General features: G+C 40.9%; 1 protein-coding gene across 1 annotated transcript; it reads right to left on the reverse strand.

Moving 5' to 3' along the window:
- Positions 1 to 191: 191 nt before the first annotated feature.
- col9a2 (procollagen, type IX, alpha 2) lies at positions 192 to 16,488 on the reverse strand. Its single transcript, XM_041052570.1, has 32 exons — positions 16,353 to 16,488; positions 15,167 to 15,241; positions 14,137 to 14,172; positions 13,964 to 14,026; positions 12,584 to 12,637; positions 12,162 to 12,197; positions 10,549 to 10,572; positions 10,361 to 10,414; positions 10,170 to 10,223; positions 8,942 to 8,992; positions 8,794 to 8,850; positions 8,628 to 8,681; positions 6,905 to 6,958; positions 6,667 to 6,720; positions 6,149 to 6,202; positions 5,976 to 6,029; positions 5,800 to 5,853; positions 5,654 to 5,707; positions 5,512 to 5,565; positions 4,537 to 4,581; positions 4,393 to 4,446; positions 4,253 to 4,306; positions 4,114 to 4,167; positions 3,934 to 4,005; positions 3,546 to 3,581; positions 3,348 to 3,392; positions 2,903 to 2,935; positions 2,587 to 2,733; positions 2,434 to 2,488; positions 2,093 to 2,281; positions 1,894 to 1,971; positions 192 to 1,471 (listed from the first exon to the last, which is right to left on the reverse strand). Exons 1-32 carry the CDS (start codon positions 16,422 to 16,424, stop codon positions 1,266 to 1,268), a joined length of 2,076 nt encoding a protein of 691 aa, XP_040908504.1. The 5' UTR covers positions 16,425 to 16,488; the 3' UTR covers positions 192 to 1,265.
- Positions 16,489 to 19,784: the final 3,296 nt, after the last annotated feature.

Below are 19,784 nucleotides of genomic sequence, written 5' to 3' on the forward strand. Positions count from 1 at the left end.
TTTGGAAGCATGGGAGGGGAGTTTACTTACATGCATGAGTTGATACAATTTAAGATTTGGAATTGGAGAAAATGAAAAGGAGCTGAAAGAGGTGAGTCAGACTTTCCATTCCCCACATGATACAGAAGAACATTGGATTTTACAAAAGGTTCGTTTTTATTGGTTAGGGTTTACCCGAACAGCCAGAGAAAAAACCCTCTTTACAGATGATTATATAAAGAACAATAAATAGCTTTTGTTGATGAAAACAAATCAGTCATTAAAACACTGACACCCTGTGGAAAGTTGACAGTGGCATAGCAAGCACATTCGAACTAGTAACTGATTCGTTTTGAGGAAAAGTCGTTATTTCTGTAGGAAATTTTATTACTCACTGAATTCATTAACACAGGATTTTTGTTGGTGCATATCGTAACCCATTCCTTTTTCTCTACATAATAATCAACACACATTTACAAAGATTTACAGCACTGCATTGTGGGATATGGGACTCCCCATCGGGATATGCTGTTGCCAGGTAACAAGAGGAGGAGATAAAGCTAGTTGTTAGTTTCTAAAATGAGACTAGGGTAGAAAGCGGGGACGGGGGGGGTACAATGTACACTTGAGGTAAATCAGGGACTTCACGCAAGCTGACAAATGAAAATACTACATTTTACAATACAGTACTGAGTGAAATTAGGCTGCAATCATTTATTGGTCCTTTTTGTACACTTAAGGCATTGGGTGTGATGTTGCGAGACAGACGGCATTTAAACTTCAAAATACTCTCGAACAAAATATTGCATATATAAAACTGTTTAAAGTGACCTCGGTGTAAAAGAGAAGCGCCTTTCATTGCCCCTTGGTTTTCAGCTCCTCTCAGCTCAGAGATACTGTGGTGGGAGACGAGGAGATGCAATATAAATCTGTTCCTCTTTCACTGCTGGGACAGGGCTGGGATATTTGGATGGGACTGACACTGACATCTTCCATAAAGAAGTAGAGAATTCAGAAAGGATGTGGGTGGCTGTGAGCTGCTGTTGTCATAGTGATGTGGGAGATTAAGATCAAGAGGGTTAGGGGTCCCAGCAGTCAGAACTTTAGGTTGTGAGTTTTAGGAGGGGGCGCCATACATCCAGTCACTGTTACTGTCCCCCCCACCCCTCGTTCTTGATGTTGTCCAGCTGAGAAGAGTGGTTTCTCTCTTTCTCTTCCTCCTCTTTCCCTCTCTTCCTCCTCCTCTCCTCCCAGGTGTTGTGAGCTGCTGATGGAGAAACAGGTCCCTAAACATTGGGTCCTTTGATCGTTCCTGCCTCCTGTAGTCTCGGGGAGGTGTATGCTGACGCGGCCAGACACATCGCTGCCTCGCAGTAACCTGGGAGACCTTGTGGACCTGCCTTACCGGGGCGGCCGGCCTCTCCGGCTGATCCCTGAGGTCCTCTCTCGCCGGGCCTGCCGTCCCGAGCCACACCATCTATACCGGGAGGACCTGCGGAAGGAGAAACAAGGATTTTAACAGATTTCCTGGAGTCAAGATGATTAATTGCACTGAAGATAATACAAATTCCTCAAAACCCCCATTACAGACACGCACTGTATGCATATGTGTATAGGTTGTGTGTATGTATGTGTGCACAGAGGTATGTGAGTTTTCTTCCTCCACAGTTTGAATTAGTGTGTACTTTTGCAATTCCATTACATTCTCCTTCAGGAGCATCTGTTAAATGACTGGAGGTAATGATGCTTTTAAAATGCCTTTGAGCAGCGTCTCCTGTGACAAGCACTGTAATGTCAAGTCCTTCACTTACTCATTGTACCCCTCCTCTTCTTAATTTGGACTGTTCTACGTTTTTAGTAAGTGCATAGATCTTGCAGAATCCCACCCTGGCTGTGGGAGAATTCAGCTCTTACCTTGTATCCCCGGGGGTCCTGGTGGCCCTGGGTGAGGTTTACCAGGATCTCCTCTCTCTCCCTTTGCCCCTCTCTTTCCTGGAGAAGACGGAAGACAAAAGACATAAAGATATCAGATGTGCCCTAAAAAACTTTACTTTATTAGTAGTAGAGTATTCATCACATGCAAAAAGTAAAAGCCGAAATGTCTGCTTTTTACCTTTAAGCCCTGTGTTTCCAATCTGTCCAGGTGCTCCAATCATGCCGGGAATTCCACGGGCACCAGGTAAACCATGCGGCCCCTGAGGACCAGGTGCTCCTGGAGGTCCAGGAGGCCCTGGAGGTCCCATTACACCGGCACCGCCGAGCACAGCCCTCTTGGCGCTCACCGCTACTGCTGCTAGCCTCTCTGTAAAACATGAGATAGCATCATCACTTTGATTAAATTACCTCTCATGATGGGCAACTGATTGCTCAGGAGGTGAAAGTAGCTTTGGGGAAGGAGCTAATCTAATGTCTCCTGTGGAGATCAAAGGTGAATATTCAGGTCTAGGCCCTCACCCTGCAACATCTTCAGCACCACTTCAATAATATGCTGGTCAGATGCATCACGCCCCTGGAAAGAGGAAGCAGAGACTGAGCTTTACAAAGAGACAGCAGCCAACATATGTCCACATATATTCAATGTTGTGACCAAGAGTGAAGTGGACTTACTGGTGATCCCTGAATGCCAGGCATGCCAGGTACTCCTCGCTCTCCATTGAGTCCCCTGGGACCAGGCAGCCCTGCTGGTCCCTGGTCTCCTGGTTTACCAGGGTCTCCGGTGGGTCCATTGTGTCCAGGGTCACCCCTAATTCCTTGCTGTGAAGAGAAGAGCATTAAAGGATGAATTTATGGAGAGTAAAGAAAGATGCCCGTGAAAGTAAATGATGGTAAAACTTCAAATGAAAGAGCCAGGAAAGAAAGAAGGGAAGAGATAAACAAAGGAAGAGCTGATCTGGCATCAGATCCCACATATTTCAATCCTTACCTGTCCTTTGGGGCCGGGTTCACCAGACAAGCCCTGTCACAGCAAAAACAGAGAGACATTCATCACTTCCATCTATCATTTCTGCCTCAGAGACACTCATTGAGCAATAATTCAAGAATGAATATTGTAAATGAATGTCTAAAAATGCGGCTTCAAAGAGCCAACATGCATCGTTGCCTCACTGGCGTGTAAATAGCTCATTTGCCATCTGGATTATTATGGGGATTTGCATGCAAATTCAAAAGCAGACTTCCTCTTCTTCTTCTGTACGGTTATAACATTTTCTGCTGTATATCACTCTGCTCTGCTGCCTTTAGAACCCAGTGTTTAAAACCTCCTTATCTAAAGCCGGGAAGTTTTAATGTTTTGTAGATTCAGGGACTTTTGTGGGTCTTTCTAACTGAAAGTTTGAAACAGCTTAAGGTTGCGCTGTAATGATTTTTACCTTTTCACCTTTCTCGCCAGCCAATCCCTCCACACCAGGGTCACCCTAAAAGCAACAGAGAGGAAAAGATGAAGACGGGGGAGAGAGGAGGATGACTTTAGAAATATATTTGTCAGCACAGAGCTGGTACATGAGATGAGGTTATATGAGGTTTCAGATAAACCAGTTTAAAAACAAACAAAAAAAATTGCTACTCACAACGTCTCCCTTTGGCCCACCTCTTCCTTGGAAGCCCTGGAGACAAAGAAGGTTCGAGAGACATGTAAATGTGGTCAAATCTGGATCATAATATCATAAATGTTGATTCAAGCCAGTGACACCAAAGATCACAAAGAAAGAAACATGTTGTCTCATCTCTGAAACAAAGCAGGTAAGGACACTTGCATTATCATTTATGTTGCTTATTTATATTACTTGCCTCCTGAAGTGATTTATTATGGCTTTGTGGGACTTTTATTCATGGGTAAACACTGCCCCCAATGGACAAGTCTGTGTAACTGAATTATTATAAAGTGTGCCTGGATATAGGAAATGATACACATGTCCCACAAAGCAAAACACTGTATTTGTTCATGCACACACAGACCTTGTCGCCCTTGGTTCCACTAAGACCCTGGGCTCCTGGGATACCCATGGGCCCTCTCTCTCCTTTGCTTCCCTGTTAGAAGATAACAGAAATAGTGTTAGAAGTGAAATCTTAAGCTTTACAAAAGCTTGACAAGACGCAGAAAATAAAAATAAAAAAAAAAGAAAGAAAGCGACTTACAGGCTTGCCAACCACCCCCTGTGGCCCAACTGGCCCCCGCTGGCCTCTGTCACCCTGCAGAAGTCATGTAATATGAGTAAATCTGGTTTAAAGTAGCTGCTGTTACTGTAATGTAATGTAAAAAAATCTGGATTTATACCTTGGGTCCAGGGACTCCTTCCATACCAGGCTCACCAGGAATACCAGGTTCACCCTAGCAGAGTATGCAAAAGTACAATTATTCATCATACTGCACAGTACACAGTAAGAATATTTGCCATATTTTGTGTATATGCTTACCAGAGGTCCAGAGGCACCAGGCATGCCAACATGACCTCTAGGTCCAGGCTCACCCTAACAAGGAGACGGATGATAAGAAAAATGGTGTAAAAAGTAGTAGAAGCCAATATAACACAGTGTAATATGAGTTAGCTAAAGGCTTACCTTAGCTCCAAGTCCACCTTTAGCCCCAGGACTGCCAGGTAATCCCTACAGAGAGAAATAACAGAACTAAAGTTCGAGGAAATCAAAGTTACATCTGTGTCTTTTGCATCCTGGCTGCCTAGAAGTAAAGATGAAAACCACAGTTGCAACGTCCCTGGTTTGTTTCCAGCTGGACACCTTTGCTGCACATTGTTCTACAATATCTAATAAAGCCAGAAATGACACAGAAAGTTCTGGCAGTGAGGTGTACACTTTACTTCATATGTTTGAAACACAGAGAGTGAACCTGAAAGGGCATGTGGATATCAGCATGTGAGTGCCAGTAGTGGGTGGTAATAAAGCTAATGTCTGATATAACGCTAATAATAATAATAATGAGGATGAAAACAGGCCAAGCTGCAGTGTTAGTCATTGCCATACACCACCCTGTAGCAGGTTTCCTTGCAGTGATTTTGTGTGTCTGTGTGTGTGTGTGTGTGTGTGATGGTATATCACAGTAGGGCACAAAGCAGGCTAAGTTATGGTGTTTGAGTTTGCAGCAGTGTTAGTGTCAGTGCAATGACCACACAGCAAAGTGTGCATCTCATGCTCCATTAACCCTTAGTCAGAATGACGTGCACACACACAGACGAGTATACCCACTGGTCTGATTGTGATAAATCACTGGTGGTGGGAGGGAGAATGCTATTTCAAGGCGGTTTAAATTCTAAAACAGTGTGGGTCACAGGGTCACCGTTAACCTGGATGAGTGCCCAGAAAACAAAACATAAAAAAATGTACAGGCTGCTTCACGCTGGTTTCCTCTGTCTGTGTCGCGGCTTAGTTGAATTGAGGAGAACACATCGACCGCACTGTGTGGCCTGAGTGATAATAAGCCTTTACAGACGGGCTTATTTGCATGCGCCTTTAGTGGCATTGCTGAACAATCCTCAGACAAACACACCCCTTCCAACACTACACTGAAGGATCACTCACCGCTGTTCCCTGAGGGCCAGGAGGACCGGGCATCCCAGGCTGGCCGGGGCCGCCCTGCAGAGAAGAGAACAGAAGAAGAATAAATTGCCATCTTTCAGTGAGATAGAAGTTACTCATCATTATTGTGGCTGGCAACCCTTACCTTGATTCCAGGAATACCAGGTGTGCCATCTTTTCCATCAATACCCGGCAGACCCTGAAAAAGCAGGCAGATGAGTCAGTGGACTTCATTTGGCACGCTCCCTGAACGTGACAGTGTAGCGCACAAACAAAAGTGCGATCACTCACATTTTCTCCCTTTTTGCCAACCACACCCTGTGGGCCCTGAATACCTCGGCTGCCCTGCAGAAGATAAGCAAATCAATGCCAGTGTTTTTCGCAAAGCACATCAGGATCACTGTCCCCATTCAATTTCTGAGAAATGTTTCATGTTTTTTTTTCTTGCCACTAGGAGAGTCACCTACTTTGTCTCCCTTGTCTCCTGCCTCTCCGGGTGGTCCCCGAGGTCCCTCCTCACCCTGAAAAATATAAAGAAAGACTTAGAGTTCCTGAGGTGTGAGACCCTGTTTTTCTAGTAGTGGTCAAGTCTGTTTGTGTGTGTTGGTCTGTGTATGTGTTGGTGTGTGTGTGTTCTTACAGGAGGCCCAGGAATTCCTACAGGTCCGCCGATGCCCTTGTAACCACGAGGCCCCTACAGGAAAACAAAAAAGTGCCATCAATCACTTCAGATCAGAGAGGATGCTAAGTCACGGTAGCCTGCTATTCATTGTGATAAAGGGGTAATTAGCACTTAACTCACTTCACTAATGGGAGCTACACAGAGAGCCAGCCACTCTTGCTTTGGCACTAAGCCGGGGTGCTAACTTGGCTAACGTGGCTAATGTTAACAGTAAGACGAATGGCTACAGCGGATCATTAACTACAGATGGAGGCACCGTGGACCCAGACAACCCCAACTCATTAGAGGAGAGGAGAGATTTGTGTTAGCATCATTTCCATATGTCCCCATTGCTGGTAATGGATGATGTTTGTATAGCGGGGGCAGGTCTGGCTGTGGCTCCTTGGTGTTCATCTTAGAATGAGAACAGCTTTGTACCCAAAGAAAAAGAGGACAAAAAAGTTTGAATATGAAAAAAAAAGAAATGCGGTACCCACCGCCTCTCCTTTAGGACCCATCATTCCTGGATAACCCCTTAGACCCATCGGACCCTGTAACAAAGAAACAGAAGACAGCGACGTGAGAGACGAACTGACCTCTGACCTTGAGCAGTCACACCAAAAATTTTACAACTCTGGGTTCTGTCAATTCAAGATGACACCATGTGAAAACAATAGAATATTAGCCTGTATTCATAATATTGCCACGTGGCTAGAAGTTCAATTGTCAACACACCGGAGGTCCTGGAATGCCCTGTTCCCCAGAGATGCCCACTTCTCCCCTGAGGCCCTGGTGGAGGAGATAAAAAGCGAAGGTTGATGAGTCAGTAATTCTTATCCTGCGCTGCTCTCTGTAACACCTAACAACCAAAGCACACTCAAAACATTTGCACAAACTGGTATTAGGTCTTATTTTTTTGTGCATTCCTACAGACTTTGACCTGAGAATCTCTGAGTAGGGAAAAAAAAATCCAGTTGGAACCAGCCTGTGATGGTTACTAGTTGCATTTGATGTCTATGCTGTTGTTAATTGTTGTATATTAGTACCTTGCTAATGTCAAAAAACTGTCAAACAATGAAGAGAAATGTACATTGATCTGGTCAAATAACCATCTTCAAATTCTTATGGAAGTTGAATCTGTTTGAACAGCTTAGGATTGTTTATCTATTATTCTAGGAACAGTCTGACATTTTGGGAAATACACTTATGAGGTTTCTTGCTGAGATTTGGATGAGCAGTGGCACTACCATGTCTTTGTGTATGGAGTGGAGAAATGTGGTGATGAGCTTGGTTTAGCATACATAACTGAAGCAAAACAACCGAATGGTTGGCTTGGCTCTAGCCAAAGTTTTAAAATACGCCTACCAGCTTTAGGTAGGCGTATCTTCTGCAGCTAATACTAAAGCTTACTAATTAACCTTTAAAAGTTGTGGTTTGCAGGAAGTTACATGCTGTAGCTATGTCTTGGCCAGGCCAATGACTTCCTGGAGACTTCTGGCCACTGTGAGGAAGCCAAACAACCAGCAAGAGGTCAGTGCACCCAGAAATAGTGCACCCAAGAAATAGTTACAGTGCATGTCTAACTTCTTATAAAACCAACTTTGACTTTTACATTTCTTTGTATGAAATAAAAAAAACTTTGGAAATACCTAGGCTGATCCTTTCCAGCTGCTTCCAGTCTTAATGCTAAGTTAAGATAATTTACCTCCTGGCTTTAGGTAGAAAAATATATTTTATATGCCATGTCTGTTGAGTTAAGGCCAGTAAATCCATCAAAAACAAAGGTCAGGTCATCAACCAGATCGATGATTCTAGTTTTATTCTTCAGCACTCTAAAGATAAACATGATACTGATCTTGCTCACTAACCGATTGAGTCTTTGGCATCACATAGTTATCAGTGATGTAGCAATATGATGTAAACTCGTGTTGGCTGTCTTCAAGAAGAAGAAAAGAGAGAGCAACACCATGGAGCAACCTTGAGTCAGGGCAGGTCTTCTAAAATGCTGCCCTGCCCAGGAGGAGTGGCAACGTAGTGCGTCAAGTGTTTTCGAGCATCTAAGCGCTGCCAGACGACTCCTTGTGCGGGAAGATCAGAGGCTAATTCTGGGGCTTGGTTAGCCGCTCCCTTGGAGCCCTCCGTGTGCTCATTAGCTGAACATAATACAGTGAGGTGAGAGGGACGTGCAAACCCTGAATCTCTCATCCTCCCCTTTATGTACCTGGCTCTTCACCACCCCTTTCATCTGGCTCACTGTATGCTGACTGCAGGGCCAAGGCCAGGCCTGACTAATCGCAGCCAGATTAGTGCCAGTCATGTGCCTCGGGGGGCTTCATTAGAGCTAATCCCTGCCTCTGCCGGTCCTGAATGGTGGGTGAGTGTGCAAGACTGTACAACATGTACAAGTATGGGTGTTTGAGTGCATTTGTGTACCCTCTCTAGCAGTGATTGTGCTCACCGTTTTTCCTATGCTGCCAGGATCTCCGAGAACACCAGCGCGTCCTTTGTGTCCCTAGAGGACAAAAGTAAGTCATAACAATATTGTAATGTCACATAATCTTTGATACCAAAAAAAATAATAATAACTGTACGTATTCCTTCAGAGCAACTTGAAAGAAACAGACCTTGACGCCCTGCAGTCCCTGGGGGCCTTTTGGTCCTGCTGGACAGCTAAGAGGACACTGTTTGTGGAGAGAGGGAAATATACAGATTATGAAAAGTGAAAATATGTCAAAACAGATTTGCAAGACAGGAAATGTCATTAGCTCTTACCTGAAAGTCTGCACTGCCCTCTTCCCCACCTAGAAACTTCCCTGGAGGGCCCTAGATAGACAGATAGATGGACAGATAGGCAGATGGATGAAAAAGGTCAACCAGTCACAGATGGCAGACGGTCGCCTCTTCTGCCCTGAGATGAGCCAGCACTCTCTCGTTCTCTCTCTCTCTATCTATCTTCTCCTCCCTCCATCTTTCCTTCTCTCTGTTTATAGATTTAGTTTGAAAGTAAAGTATCTCTTCAGGGGCTGATGTATTCCTGCTACAGTCAGATGAGACAGCCCACTGATCTAATGGGGGTTTATTTACCCTAGGACAGCACTAAAGCTAAACAAATACACTCCCCTGGGCTGGGACCATCACTCTCAATGAAGACAAACCCCACCCCCACCCCCACCCCCTCCCCTTCTTGGAACCACACAGCAGAGTAAATACACACATTGGAAAATAGACTTGAAAGTGTCCTGCTCAAAACTGTTTGCCATATCTCACCAAGGCTTGTACAAGTCTGTTGGGACCTGTACAAGCAGCAGTGAGATCTGAAAAGATCACACTTTAGCATTAGAAGATGTGAGATGTGTTTGTGTTGGCTTTACTCTTACGCTGTGACCCCATTCTATAATATAATATAAAACTTAACTGCAATTAGTGTGATGTTGCCGTATGTTTTATTAAGCCCCAAAAGCTGCTGGCTGCTCATTTATCTCTCGCTCTTTTTACAGCTGATCTCACCAGTCTCAGTGAAAAGACTGTCTTCAGTCACAGATATGAGATGATTTACTATGACAGCTTCTCTGTGGGTTAAGTCTGACTTTATGTAAGCAGCACAGTTTTATTCACCATTCTTCCATTGCTGTTATTCAAGGTGTACTGATAAATTTGCTGGGCTATCATATCATTTTATATATCATTTTATAAAGATTTCAGTAAAGGTTTCCACCTCAAAAATCAATTGGCATTCGGACTATTGCAGTTATTTTTGCCAATGCTAACTACCCAGATTCCAAATATGAGACTGGGAGAAAATGACTAATTGCTCCGTTTGTATGGGTTAAGATGTTCCCACTACAACAACGTGAGCCTCAGTAACACTCCAGCCTCTCGGTTTCAGGTTTTCTGAAGGCATTTTAGCTCCATGATCATCTTTGTTCCATTAAAAACCAGAGACAAAAATTATGGATAATTGAGACGCTTCCTGGACAACCAGCTCTGGTTGGTCACTTACTGGCTTGCCAGGAGGTCCAGGAAGTCCTGGAGGTCCAGGTGGTCCCATGATACCCTAGACATAGCAGAAGAAAGAAATAAGATGTAAATATGACACTGAAAAGGTAAGGAATCTAGCATTAGTACTACATGTTTATAAGATGTTTGCCAGTCATGAAGGCATAGTATAATAAACTGCAGCCGGTGTCCTACCTTTGGTCCAGTTGGTCCAATTTCACCTGGAAGACCAATTGGCCCTGGAGCGCCCTAGACAGGGGAGACACAGAGAGCAAGAAAGTACAATGTGTAGGTATCCAACAAGCCACAAAATGATTTCCCAAACTCAAAGCAAAGCCATTAAGTGATAAAGGCCTAACTATTATACTATACAAACTACTTACAGCCAGTCCTGGAAGCCCAGATCCCTGTGTGGACGGAAGGGACAAGGGGTTAAATTACAGAATAACAAGTGGAACCAATCTGTCAAAGTATCAATTAACGTTTGCGAAAGCCAATTAATAATGGCAGCAGTAATTCAGTAATGCATGTGTACAGTGTTAAGAGTGCAGGGTAAACAGTGCCCAAGAACAACAAAGACACTGAATGCAATCAGTTTATGTTTGCTGTGTCTTTTGCTTGTAATTAATTATAAACAAAGTCATTAAGTAAGTAAGCCTTCTTGGAGAAAGAACAGCCCACAGGGCAGGATCTCCTGTCTGTGCAGCGTGAGGCAGCTGGGTTTGCAAGCACAGCCCCAAGACAGCATGCCTGTTAATGCTAAACAAAGGATTTAGCTAATATTGCTGCATTCAAGCATGACAATGGGTGACTCTGGACTTAATGTTTGAATATACTGGATAACATGTGATAGGTGGACACAGAGCACCACCTAGTGGTGTCTGTCTGTGCTACAGATGATGTTTTGGTGTGCTTACTTTGCACTGAAATGACTGTTCTTGCATTTGCTGGCGTGCATGGAGTCTGTGGTAGCATTTGATGATAATATGATCATAACACCTGGATCACTGATAACACTTCTCTCGTTTATTAAGGATGGTGTATAGGAATAAGGCTCATGTCAGTTGTAGAAAGCATATGCCACATCTGGGTAGACTGAACCCAAAAGGGGGGCACAGCTGGTCAGGCATTCAGGCATGAAGGAAAAGGGACTCGGGAAGTTCCCTTATGAGACCAGCTGGGTTACAATATGTTGGGAATTTGTTAGGAAACTGACTAGGCTTCAAACAATGCCTAATTCAGATAGTCATATGTCAATTCATAAGTATCATGTCAGCCTTATGAGAAAATATGTGACCTGGCATATCTAATTTGTCATACCTTATATAAATATACACTACATACATTTACCCAAGCATGGTACTTAACTACAGTTTTGAGGTACTTAAACTTTGTTATATTAATTTTATGCCACATTATACTTCTACTCCATTTCAGATGGATTTGGACATAAAAAAACACGATGAATTTATAAGATATGATAATAATATGTAATTATATAGGGTCTGGGCTCCTTGTCACAAGTTGCAACAGTTCCAACAAAGAGTAGCTTTCCCTCTAAACGTTGCAGATGGTTTTGTTGAAAATCTCACAGAAAAACATAGAAAAATGTCTTAACTCTGTGTAGCAGAAACTCTTCCTCCTTTAATATCTGATTAATTATGATTTACATTATGATCTTTTGAAGGAGACTCAACTTCCCCATGCTGGGGAACACTGGACTGAACTGCCTAACTGTGCCTAAAGTATATCTCCATTGTGACCATTTTTTTCTGCAGAATAATACTTTTATTTTTGATATTTTTGACACATTTTTCATAAATGTACTTAAGTAGGAGTTAGGGAGCATGAAATGTATTTGAATGTTTGTGATCTGAGTCCTTCCTCTACCTGTGTTTACAGATACAGATATTCATTTAAAAAAATTGATATTTACTCATCATACCTACTTTACAGAAGCAAAAATAAAAAATATAACAAAAAATAATTTACTTACAGGAGGGCCAGGCTCTCCACTTGGTCCAGGTTGACCCTGCATATAACAGAAAACAGCAATATAACCATAGTGGTAACGTGTGTAGACTCTCACACAAATAAATGACGACAACATCCTGAGGGCATAAAATGTTGTACTATCTACTTATGAAAGAAAATCTTCAAAGACGCAGCAATTATCCTTCTTATTCTCTCATCAGCAGGGGGTCAGTGTCATGCCCAGCATCACTCAGATAAGATGAAGGGAACATGACTCTGAGACTCTTTTATGATAAAACTGACCTTTGTGATATATAAAAGCTTTATTCCACACACAACACCACCAACAGGTGATACATGTTAATGTTTGAGCTACAGGTTTTCCACAGAATAGCAGAGTAATGATGTGTTGTATCTTTCCAGGTGGAGTTTTAAAACACTTGCCTTAGGGCCGGGGCTCCCAATAGGACCTCGGTCACCTTTTGCTCCAATCAAACCCTGGAGAGAGGCAGACAGAAATGAAGGTAGGCACATAAAGTAGACATGCACATAGAGGTTAAAAAAAAAAAAAAAGCAAAGGAAAAACATTGAACAGGTTAAAAAAGGAAAATTATCAGTTGCCGCTGTGCTTGCTTTTCACAGGTTCCATGTGACTTGATTTCACCTTGCAATAGGGCTAATCACATATTTGATCAAAGTTGACACTGTTCTTGTAAGTAATTAGGAAACAACCCTGAGATTGAGATTCCAGGCCGGATTACTGGCTAAATCTCTGAGGAATGCGTGTGTGTGTGTTTGTGTGTGTGTGTGTGTGTGTGTGTGTGTGTGTGTGTGTGTGTGTGTGTGTGTGTGTGTGTGTGTGTGTGTGTGTGTGTGTGTGTGTGCGCTTCTTTTAGCATGTGACCATTAGGGATTGACACTCAATTCTCCTCCGCTCTCTGCCTTCAAAAAGTTGCACCACAGTTGTTATCAGGTAAATCCATAACTGAAGCTTAAAAATCATTTTAAACTTGTCTTTATCTCCATCTCCTTGCTACCTGTGATTGCCAAAGATTTAATAAATGTAATCAGTGAGGTATAATGGACTGGACATGAAAGTATATTCGCCTCTTCATGTATTATCAAAAGAGTACATTCTTCTAATATGTTAATATCACGTCAAAGCACATTTCTGTGACTGGAACAATAACATAAGCTTTAATTACTAAATCGCCATAACCACTATAAACTAATAGTAAGGATTCAGGGTCAGTGTCTCTAACACAGACAGTGTGTCTCATCAAAATCCATTTTGTGCATCCTCGAGGTGAAAAATATTTTCAATACACTTTCTACTGCACAACAGCCAGTCGACCATGTGACATGGTAGGAAACATCTAGTAAGTGAACCTTAAGCTTTTTTTTTTTTTTAAATCAAACTAGTATTTACAAGGTCAAGAATGAACTTTCCTACTTTCAAATCCTAAATACTCTTATAGATAAAATAATATTTCATCTCCATGACACCTGAGCAAACACTGTTTCTGATGAGGACCTCACTGACACTGCTGAATGCTCAGGAAAAAAAAACACATCAGTTGACCTTGAGTTGGGATTGCTCTGTCAATTTTGCTGTCTTTACACTCAGTTGTCTTCTTCTTTCTTACTTTCTTCATTAAGCTGTTTTCACATTAAGCCTCTCAGAATGTCTCTTTTGGGAGGCGTTTTTGTTTTTAGATCATTTGAAAGACATGTTCCCATCCATCTCTCTTTCCTCTCTAACAGTCTCGGTCTCTTTTACACTCTGTCATTGTCTCTCTCACACACATCAGTCCATTTACTTACATCGATGCCATTCTCTCCTGGCGCTCCATCAGGACCTGGCTCTCCTGGCTCTCCCTTCTGTCCCTAAATTAAAACAATCACACTACTGTCATTAACAAAACCAAGGCCAGAAAAACCAAATATCAAAGTTTTCTGCAGCATAACATCCAGTGAACAGGACAGTGCAAACTTACTAGTGGACCAGGAGGCCCAGGAGGTCCTTTCTCTCCCTGCAGAGAGTGGAGAGAATAGAGTGGAGATGTAAAAGAATCTCTTGTCTGTTATTTTAACAGAGTGTGGGAATGAAACATGTAATGTGGTAGGCGTTCATAACACACAAAAACAAATGATGCAACTTTTATCTTGTCTGTTTTTTTAAAATATTTTATCTGTTTAACAGATTTTTCCATTGTTTTGTCTACAGTTTTTTAGGGTGTGGTCTTGTCCATGTAAAAGAGGCTTCTGACCTCAGTGTGACTTACCTGAGTAAAGGTTGAATAAATATAATATAAAGTACTTTTAAGTCTTTTTGACCAGTACACAGATACAAAGATCTGGCCTTATGATGATTAAGGTGATTATGGTGTAAACAACCTTTAGACTAAGTCTGATTAAGTCTTTTTTTTTTTTTTTTTAACAAATTTAAATGTACACATTGACCCAGTGTGTCAAAGACCCAAACAGGAAAAGCCACAATATACAAACTGGGCATACTACAACTTCCAGTCTGGACTAAGCAACATTGGTCCTTCTCTATGCAATGGGAGGTGTTCATGCTCTAACTCATCCCAGTTGCATTCTGGTTGCAACCTGATTCTGAGTGTGTCTGTGGGAGATGCCTATAATGAAGGTGGTGCAATTTAAGATCATAGCCTTTTTGTTTATAGTTCAAATGAACATATATAGTTACAGGCTGTGTGTTTCTTGCTCCACTGGACCTGCAGCCTCCATTTGCCACATATTTATACAACCTGTGTGTAGTTAACCCCAGGAATATCCCAAATGTATCACATTACACATTACAAATGACACAAACTCAGGATTGAGCTAAGGGTCCCTTCTCAAAGACCCCTCTCTCTGCTGGGAACAGAGCTCTTTTGTGCCAGTGTGTTTTCATTTGCAGTGCCCTCTGCTGGTAAGACTCCAGTCTTGCAGAGCCGCACAGGGTTTGGTATTTCTCCTGCACAAAGATGGTCTTTGTGACAAACCTGTGTGAATACTCACATCAATGCCGTCTGACCCAGGGGTCCCAGAAGGGCCTGGTGGGCCAGGCTGGCCCTGAGGTCCAGGTGGACCCCTCTGAAACACAGACAGAAAAAATTTTGACTGTTAAGCTAGGCTTTTTTTTTTATAGTAACCAACATATATCACAGCAGTATTATAAACTGTAATATAATGTAGGAACGTAATATAATAATAACAAGCTCAATATTAATAACATTAATAATATTAGTAATATCCATCCCCCCTGTAAATAATGCATAAATAAACAGTTAAAACAATATAAGTTCATTTTGTTGATCTCTTGGCAGGTTGTGTCCTCTAAGTTAAACAAAAAAAGGGAAACAGACATTAGTGATGGTAGTGAATGAAATTGAGAAGAATAAAAACAAAAGACTGAGGAGGAATGTGGGAGGAGGGGTCATGAGACTGGCAGTGTTTACCCCCCCCAACCCCCTCTCCATCTTACTGTCTTTTCAGCCTCTATTGAATATCATCATAGTGGACTGACCAGTTCATCGGGTGATAATCCAGTTTTGAATACTTCAAGTGTTCAAGTACAAATTTACAAAACTTAAATAAATCAATAAATAAATAATCCTCGAGAGTGAAAGCCCAGGGGATAACATGTGGGTGTCTGTTTGATCAAGCATCTTCACACTCAGTGGACAAAGTGTGTGTGTGTGTGTGTGTGTGTGTGTGTGTGTGTGTGTGTGTGTGTGTGTGTGTGTGTGTGTGTTCTTTCCCAGTAATTTCCAACTATATCATGGCTGCTTGGTTTTGCCCGAGAAAAAAACTGAAAAATCTTAAATGTTTTCCTCCATTTTTCCATGAATGAAAGTCTTCTTGGGATAAAAAAAGAAGAAGTAACCCAGGTAATGAGAAATCCTCGCCTTCAATACGAGCTCCTCGGTTAAGAAGAAGAGATAGGAGTCCATACACGATAAGGATGATAATCCACAGAAGATAGTCCGGTTTCAGTTTGTCTCCAGGAAACATGTTTCAAGCCCATTTTTTGCAAGCATTTTGATCACTTGATCACCAAGACAGTACACAACCCATAACATCACCTCAAGACATCTTGACAAGCCCACCTGGCCCTTTCCAGGGGCCCTTATCCTCAATGCACCCCAGAATAAAGAAGCAAAGCCTTTAGCAGAGCAGGTCTCAACCTCCCCCGTCCACTCACCACTTGGGCCAGAGCCAGGCACAAGGTCTGCAGTATAACCCAGGTCTTCAACAAGGCAGAGAGAGCAGCCATGGTCCCTCTCCCCTGTCTGTCTCTCCTCGGTTCACCAAATCCTCTCTTCTCGCTCCTCTTTCCACTCTCTTACTCCTCTCCAGGCCGGCACAGTGCGGAACTGGTGGAGCAAAGCTGCCTGAGAGGAAAGGGGGGGGGGCTATGTGCAAAGAAAAAAATCCACTCAGGAGAGAGAACTGAGAGTGGAGGGGGGATGGATGGAGGGACGTGGAGGGTGGGTGGTAGAAGTGGGGAGTAGGGTAGAGAGAAAGGTGTAATCCTGTCCCACTGCCAGCCCCTGGAAGCAGAAGAAATATAATCCAAGCACCCATCAACAGTGTGGAAAACCCCCCAGCACACACACACAGGTTTGGGGCAGGAACAGACTTTGAATATGCAGCAAAAGGGCAGTGTTTGGCTCTGTGATTGGATGCTTTACAAAAAAATGACTTATTTTGAAATAGTTTGGAAACCAATCAGGTAGAGAAGCCGTGAAACTTCTCCCAGAGCTGTGTCGGAGAACGGAAAAAGACATAAACAAAATATGCCAAAAAAGTCATACTTTATAAAGGCCTCAAAATGTAAAAAAAAAAAAAAAAAAAAAACGTCATAGTGTAATATGGCGTTTTTTTCGGGAAAAAAAAGTCAAAATTTTTTTTGGCCTCAAAATGTCATAAAATACGTCATAGGATAGTATGGCGTCAAAATCAGCCAAAAAAAGTCAAAAAATTTTTTGGCCTCAAAATTTCATGACAAACGTCATAGTATAGTATGGCGTCAAAATCGGCCAAAAAAAGTGAAACATTTTTTTGGCCTCAAAATGTCATAAAAAACATCATAGTATAGTATGGTGTTTTTTTGGGGCAAAAAAAGTCAAAGTTTTTTTTGGCCTCAAAATGTCATAAAAAACGTCATAGTATAGTATGGCGTTTTTTTCGGGCAAAAAAAGTCAAAATTTTTTTTGGCCTCAAAATGTCATAAAAAACTTCATAGTATAGTATGGCGTCAAAATCTGACAAATAAAACTCAAAATTTTTTTTGGCCTAAAAATGTCATAAAAAACGTCATAGTATAGTATGGCGTTTTTTTCGTGTAAAAAAAGTCAAAAATTTTTTTTGGCCTCAAAATGTCATAAAAAACATCATAGTATAGTATGGCGTTTTTTTCGGGCAAAAAAAGTCAAAAAATTTTTTGGCCTCAAAATGTCATAAAAAACGTCATAGTATAGTATGGCGTTTTTTTCGGGCAAAAAAAGTCAAAAATTTCTTTGGCCTAAAAATGTCATAAAAAACGTCATAGTATAGTATGGCGTTTTTTTCGGGCAAAAAAAGTCAAAAAATTTTTTGGCCTCAAAATGTCATAAAAAACTTCATAGTATAGTATGGCGTCAAAATCTGACAAAAAAAACTCAAAATTTTTTTTGTCCTAAAAATGTCATAAAAAACGTCATAGTATAGTATGGCGTTTTTTTCGGGTAAAAAAAGTCAAAATTTTTCTTGGCCTCAAAATGTCATAAAAAACGTCATAGTATAGTATGGCGTCAAAATCCGCCAAAAAAACTCAAAATTTCTTTTGGCCTAAAAATGTCATAAAAAATGTCATAGTATAGTATGGCGTTTTTTTCGGGTAAAAAAAGTCAAAATTTTTCTTGGCCTCAAAATGTCATAAAAAACGTCATAGTATAGTATGGCGGTTTTTTCGGGCAAAAGAAGTCAAAAAATTTTTTGGCCTCAAAATGTCATAAAAAACATCATAGTATAGTATGGCGTCAAAATCAGCCAAAAAAACTCAAAATTTCTTTTGGCCTCAAAATGTCATAAAAAACGTCATAGTATAGTATGGCGTTTTTTTCGGGCAAAAAAAGTCAAAAATTTTTTTGGCCTCAAAATGTCATAAAAAACGTCATAGTATAGTATGGCGTTTTTTTCGGGCAAAAAAAGTCAAAAATTTTTTTGGCCTCAAAATGTCATAAAAAACGTCATAGTATAGTATGGCGTTTTTTTCGGGTAAAAAAAGTCAAAAAAATTTTTGGCCTCAAAATGTCATAAAAAACGTCATAGTATAGTATGGCGTCAAAATCTGACAAAAAAAGTCAAAAATTTTTTTGGCCTAAAAATGTCATAAAAAACGTCATAGTATAGTATGGCGTTTTTTTCGGGCAAAAAAAGTCAAAAATTTTTTTGGCCTCAAAATGTCATAAAAAACGTCATAGTATAGTATGGCGTTTTTTTCGGGCAAAAAAAGTCAAAAATTTCTTTGGCCTCAAAATGTCATAAAAAACGTCATAGTATAGTATGGCGTTTTTTTCGGGCAAAAAAAGTCAAAATTTTTTTTGGCCTCAAAATGTCATAAAAAACGTCATAGTATAGTATGGCCTTTTTTTCGGGCAAAAAAAGTCAAAGATTTTTTTGGCCTCAAAATGTCAGAAAAAACGTCATAGTATAGTATGGCGTTTTTTTCGGGCAAAAAAAGTCAACATTTTTTTTGGCCTCAGAATGTCATAAAAAACGTCATAGTTTGGTATGGCGTTTTTTTCGGGCAAAAAATGTCAAATTTTTTTGGCCTCAAAATGTCATATAAAACGGCATAGTATAGTATGGCGTTTTTTTCGGGCAAAAAAAGTCAAAGATTTTTTTGGCCTCAAAATGTCATAAAAAACGTCATAGTATAGTATGGCGTTTTTTTCGGGCAAAAAAAGTCAACATTTTTTTTGGCCTCAGAATGTCATAAAAAACGTCATAGTTTGGTATGGCGTTTTTTTCGGGCAAAAAAAGTCAAAAATTTTTTCGGCCTCAAAAAGTCATAAAAAACATCATAGTATAGTATGGCGTCAAAATCGGCCAAAAAAACTCAAAATTTCTTTTGGCCTCAAAATGTCATAAAAAACGTCATAGTATAGTATGGCATTTTTTTCGGGCAAAAAAAGTCAAAATTTTTCTTGGCCTCAAAATGTCATAAAAAACGTCATAGTATAGTATGGTGTTTTTTTCGGGCAAAATAAGTCAACATTTTTTTTTACCTCAAAATGTCATAAAAAACATCATAGTACAGTATGGCGTTTTTTTCGGGCAAAAAAAGTCAAAATTTTTTTTGGCCTCAAAATGTCATAAAAAACGTCATAGTATAGTATGGCCTTTTTTTCGGGTAAAAAAAGTCAAAGATTTTTTTGGCCTCAAAATGTCATAAAAAACGTCATAGTATAGTATGGCGTTTTTTTCGGGCAAAAAAAGTCAAAAATTTTTTTGGCCTCAATATGTCATAAAAAACGTCATAGTATAGTATGGCGTTTTTTTCGGGCAAAAAAAGTCAAAAAATTTTTTGGCCTCAATATGTCATAAAAAACGTCATAGTATAGTATGGCGTTTTTTTCGGGCAAAAAAA

Source organism: Toxotes jaculatrix, chromosome 13 (assembly GCF_017976425.1).
Source record: "Toxotes jaculatrix isolate fToxJac2 chromosome 13, fToxJac2.pri, whole genome shotgun sequence".
NCBI lineage: Eukaryota > Metazoa > Chordata > Actinopteri > Toxotidae > Toxotes > Toxotes jaculatrix.

What these genes read in the sequence shown, in the direction of transcription:
- col9a2 (XM_041052570.1), bottom strand. Translation starts at nt 16,424, where the DNA reads ATGGCTGCTCTCTCTGCCTTGTTGAAGACCTGGGTTATACTGCAGACC. An exon ending in CTGGGCTTCCAGGACTGGCT is followed by an intron (nt 10,415 to 10,548) that starts GTAAGTAGTTTG and finishes TCCCCTGTCTAG; the next exon opens with GGCGCTCCAGGGCCAATTGG. An exon ending in CAGGAGACAAGGGAGACAAA is followed by an intron (nt 5,854 to 5,975) that starts GTAGGTGACTCT and finishes TATCTTCTGCAG; the next exon opens with GGCAGCCGAGGTATTCAGGG.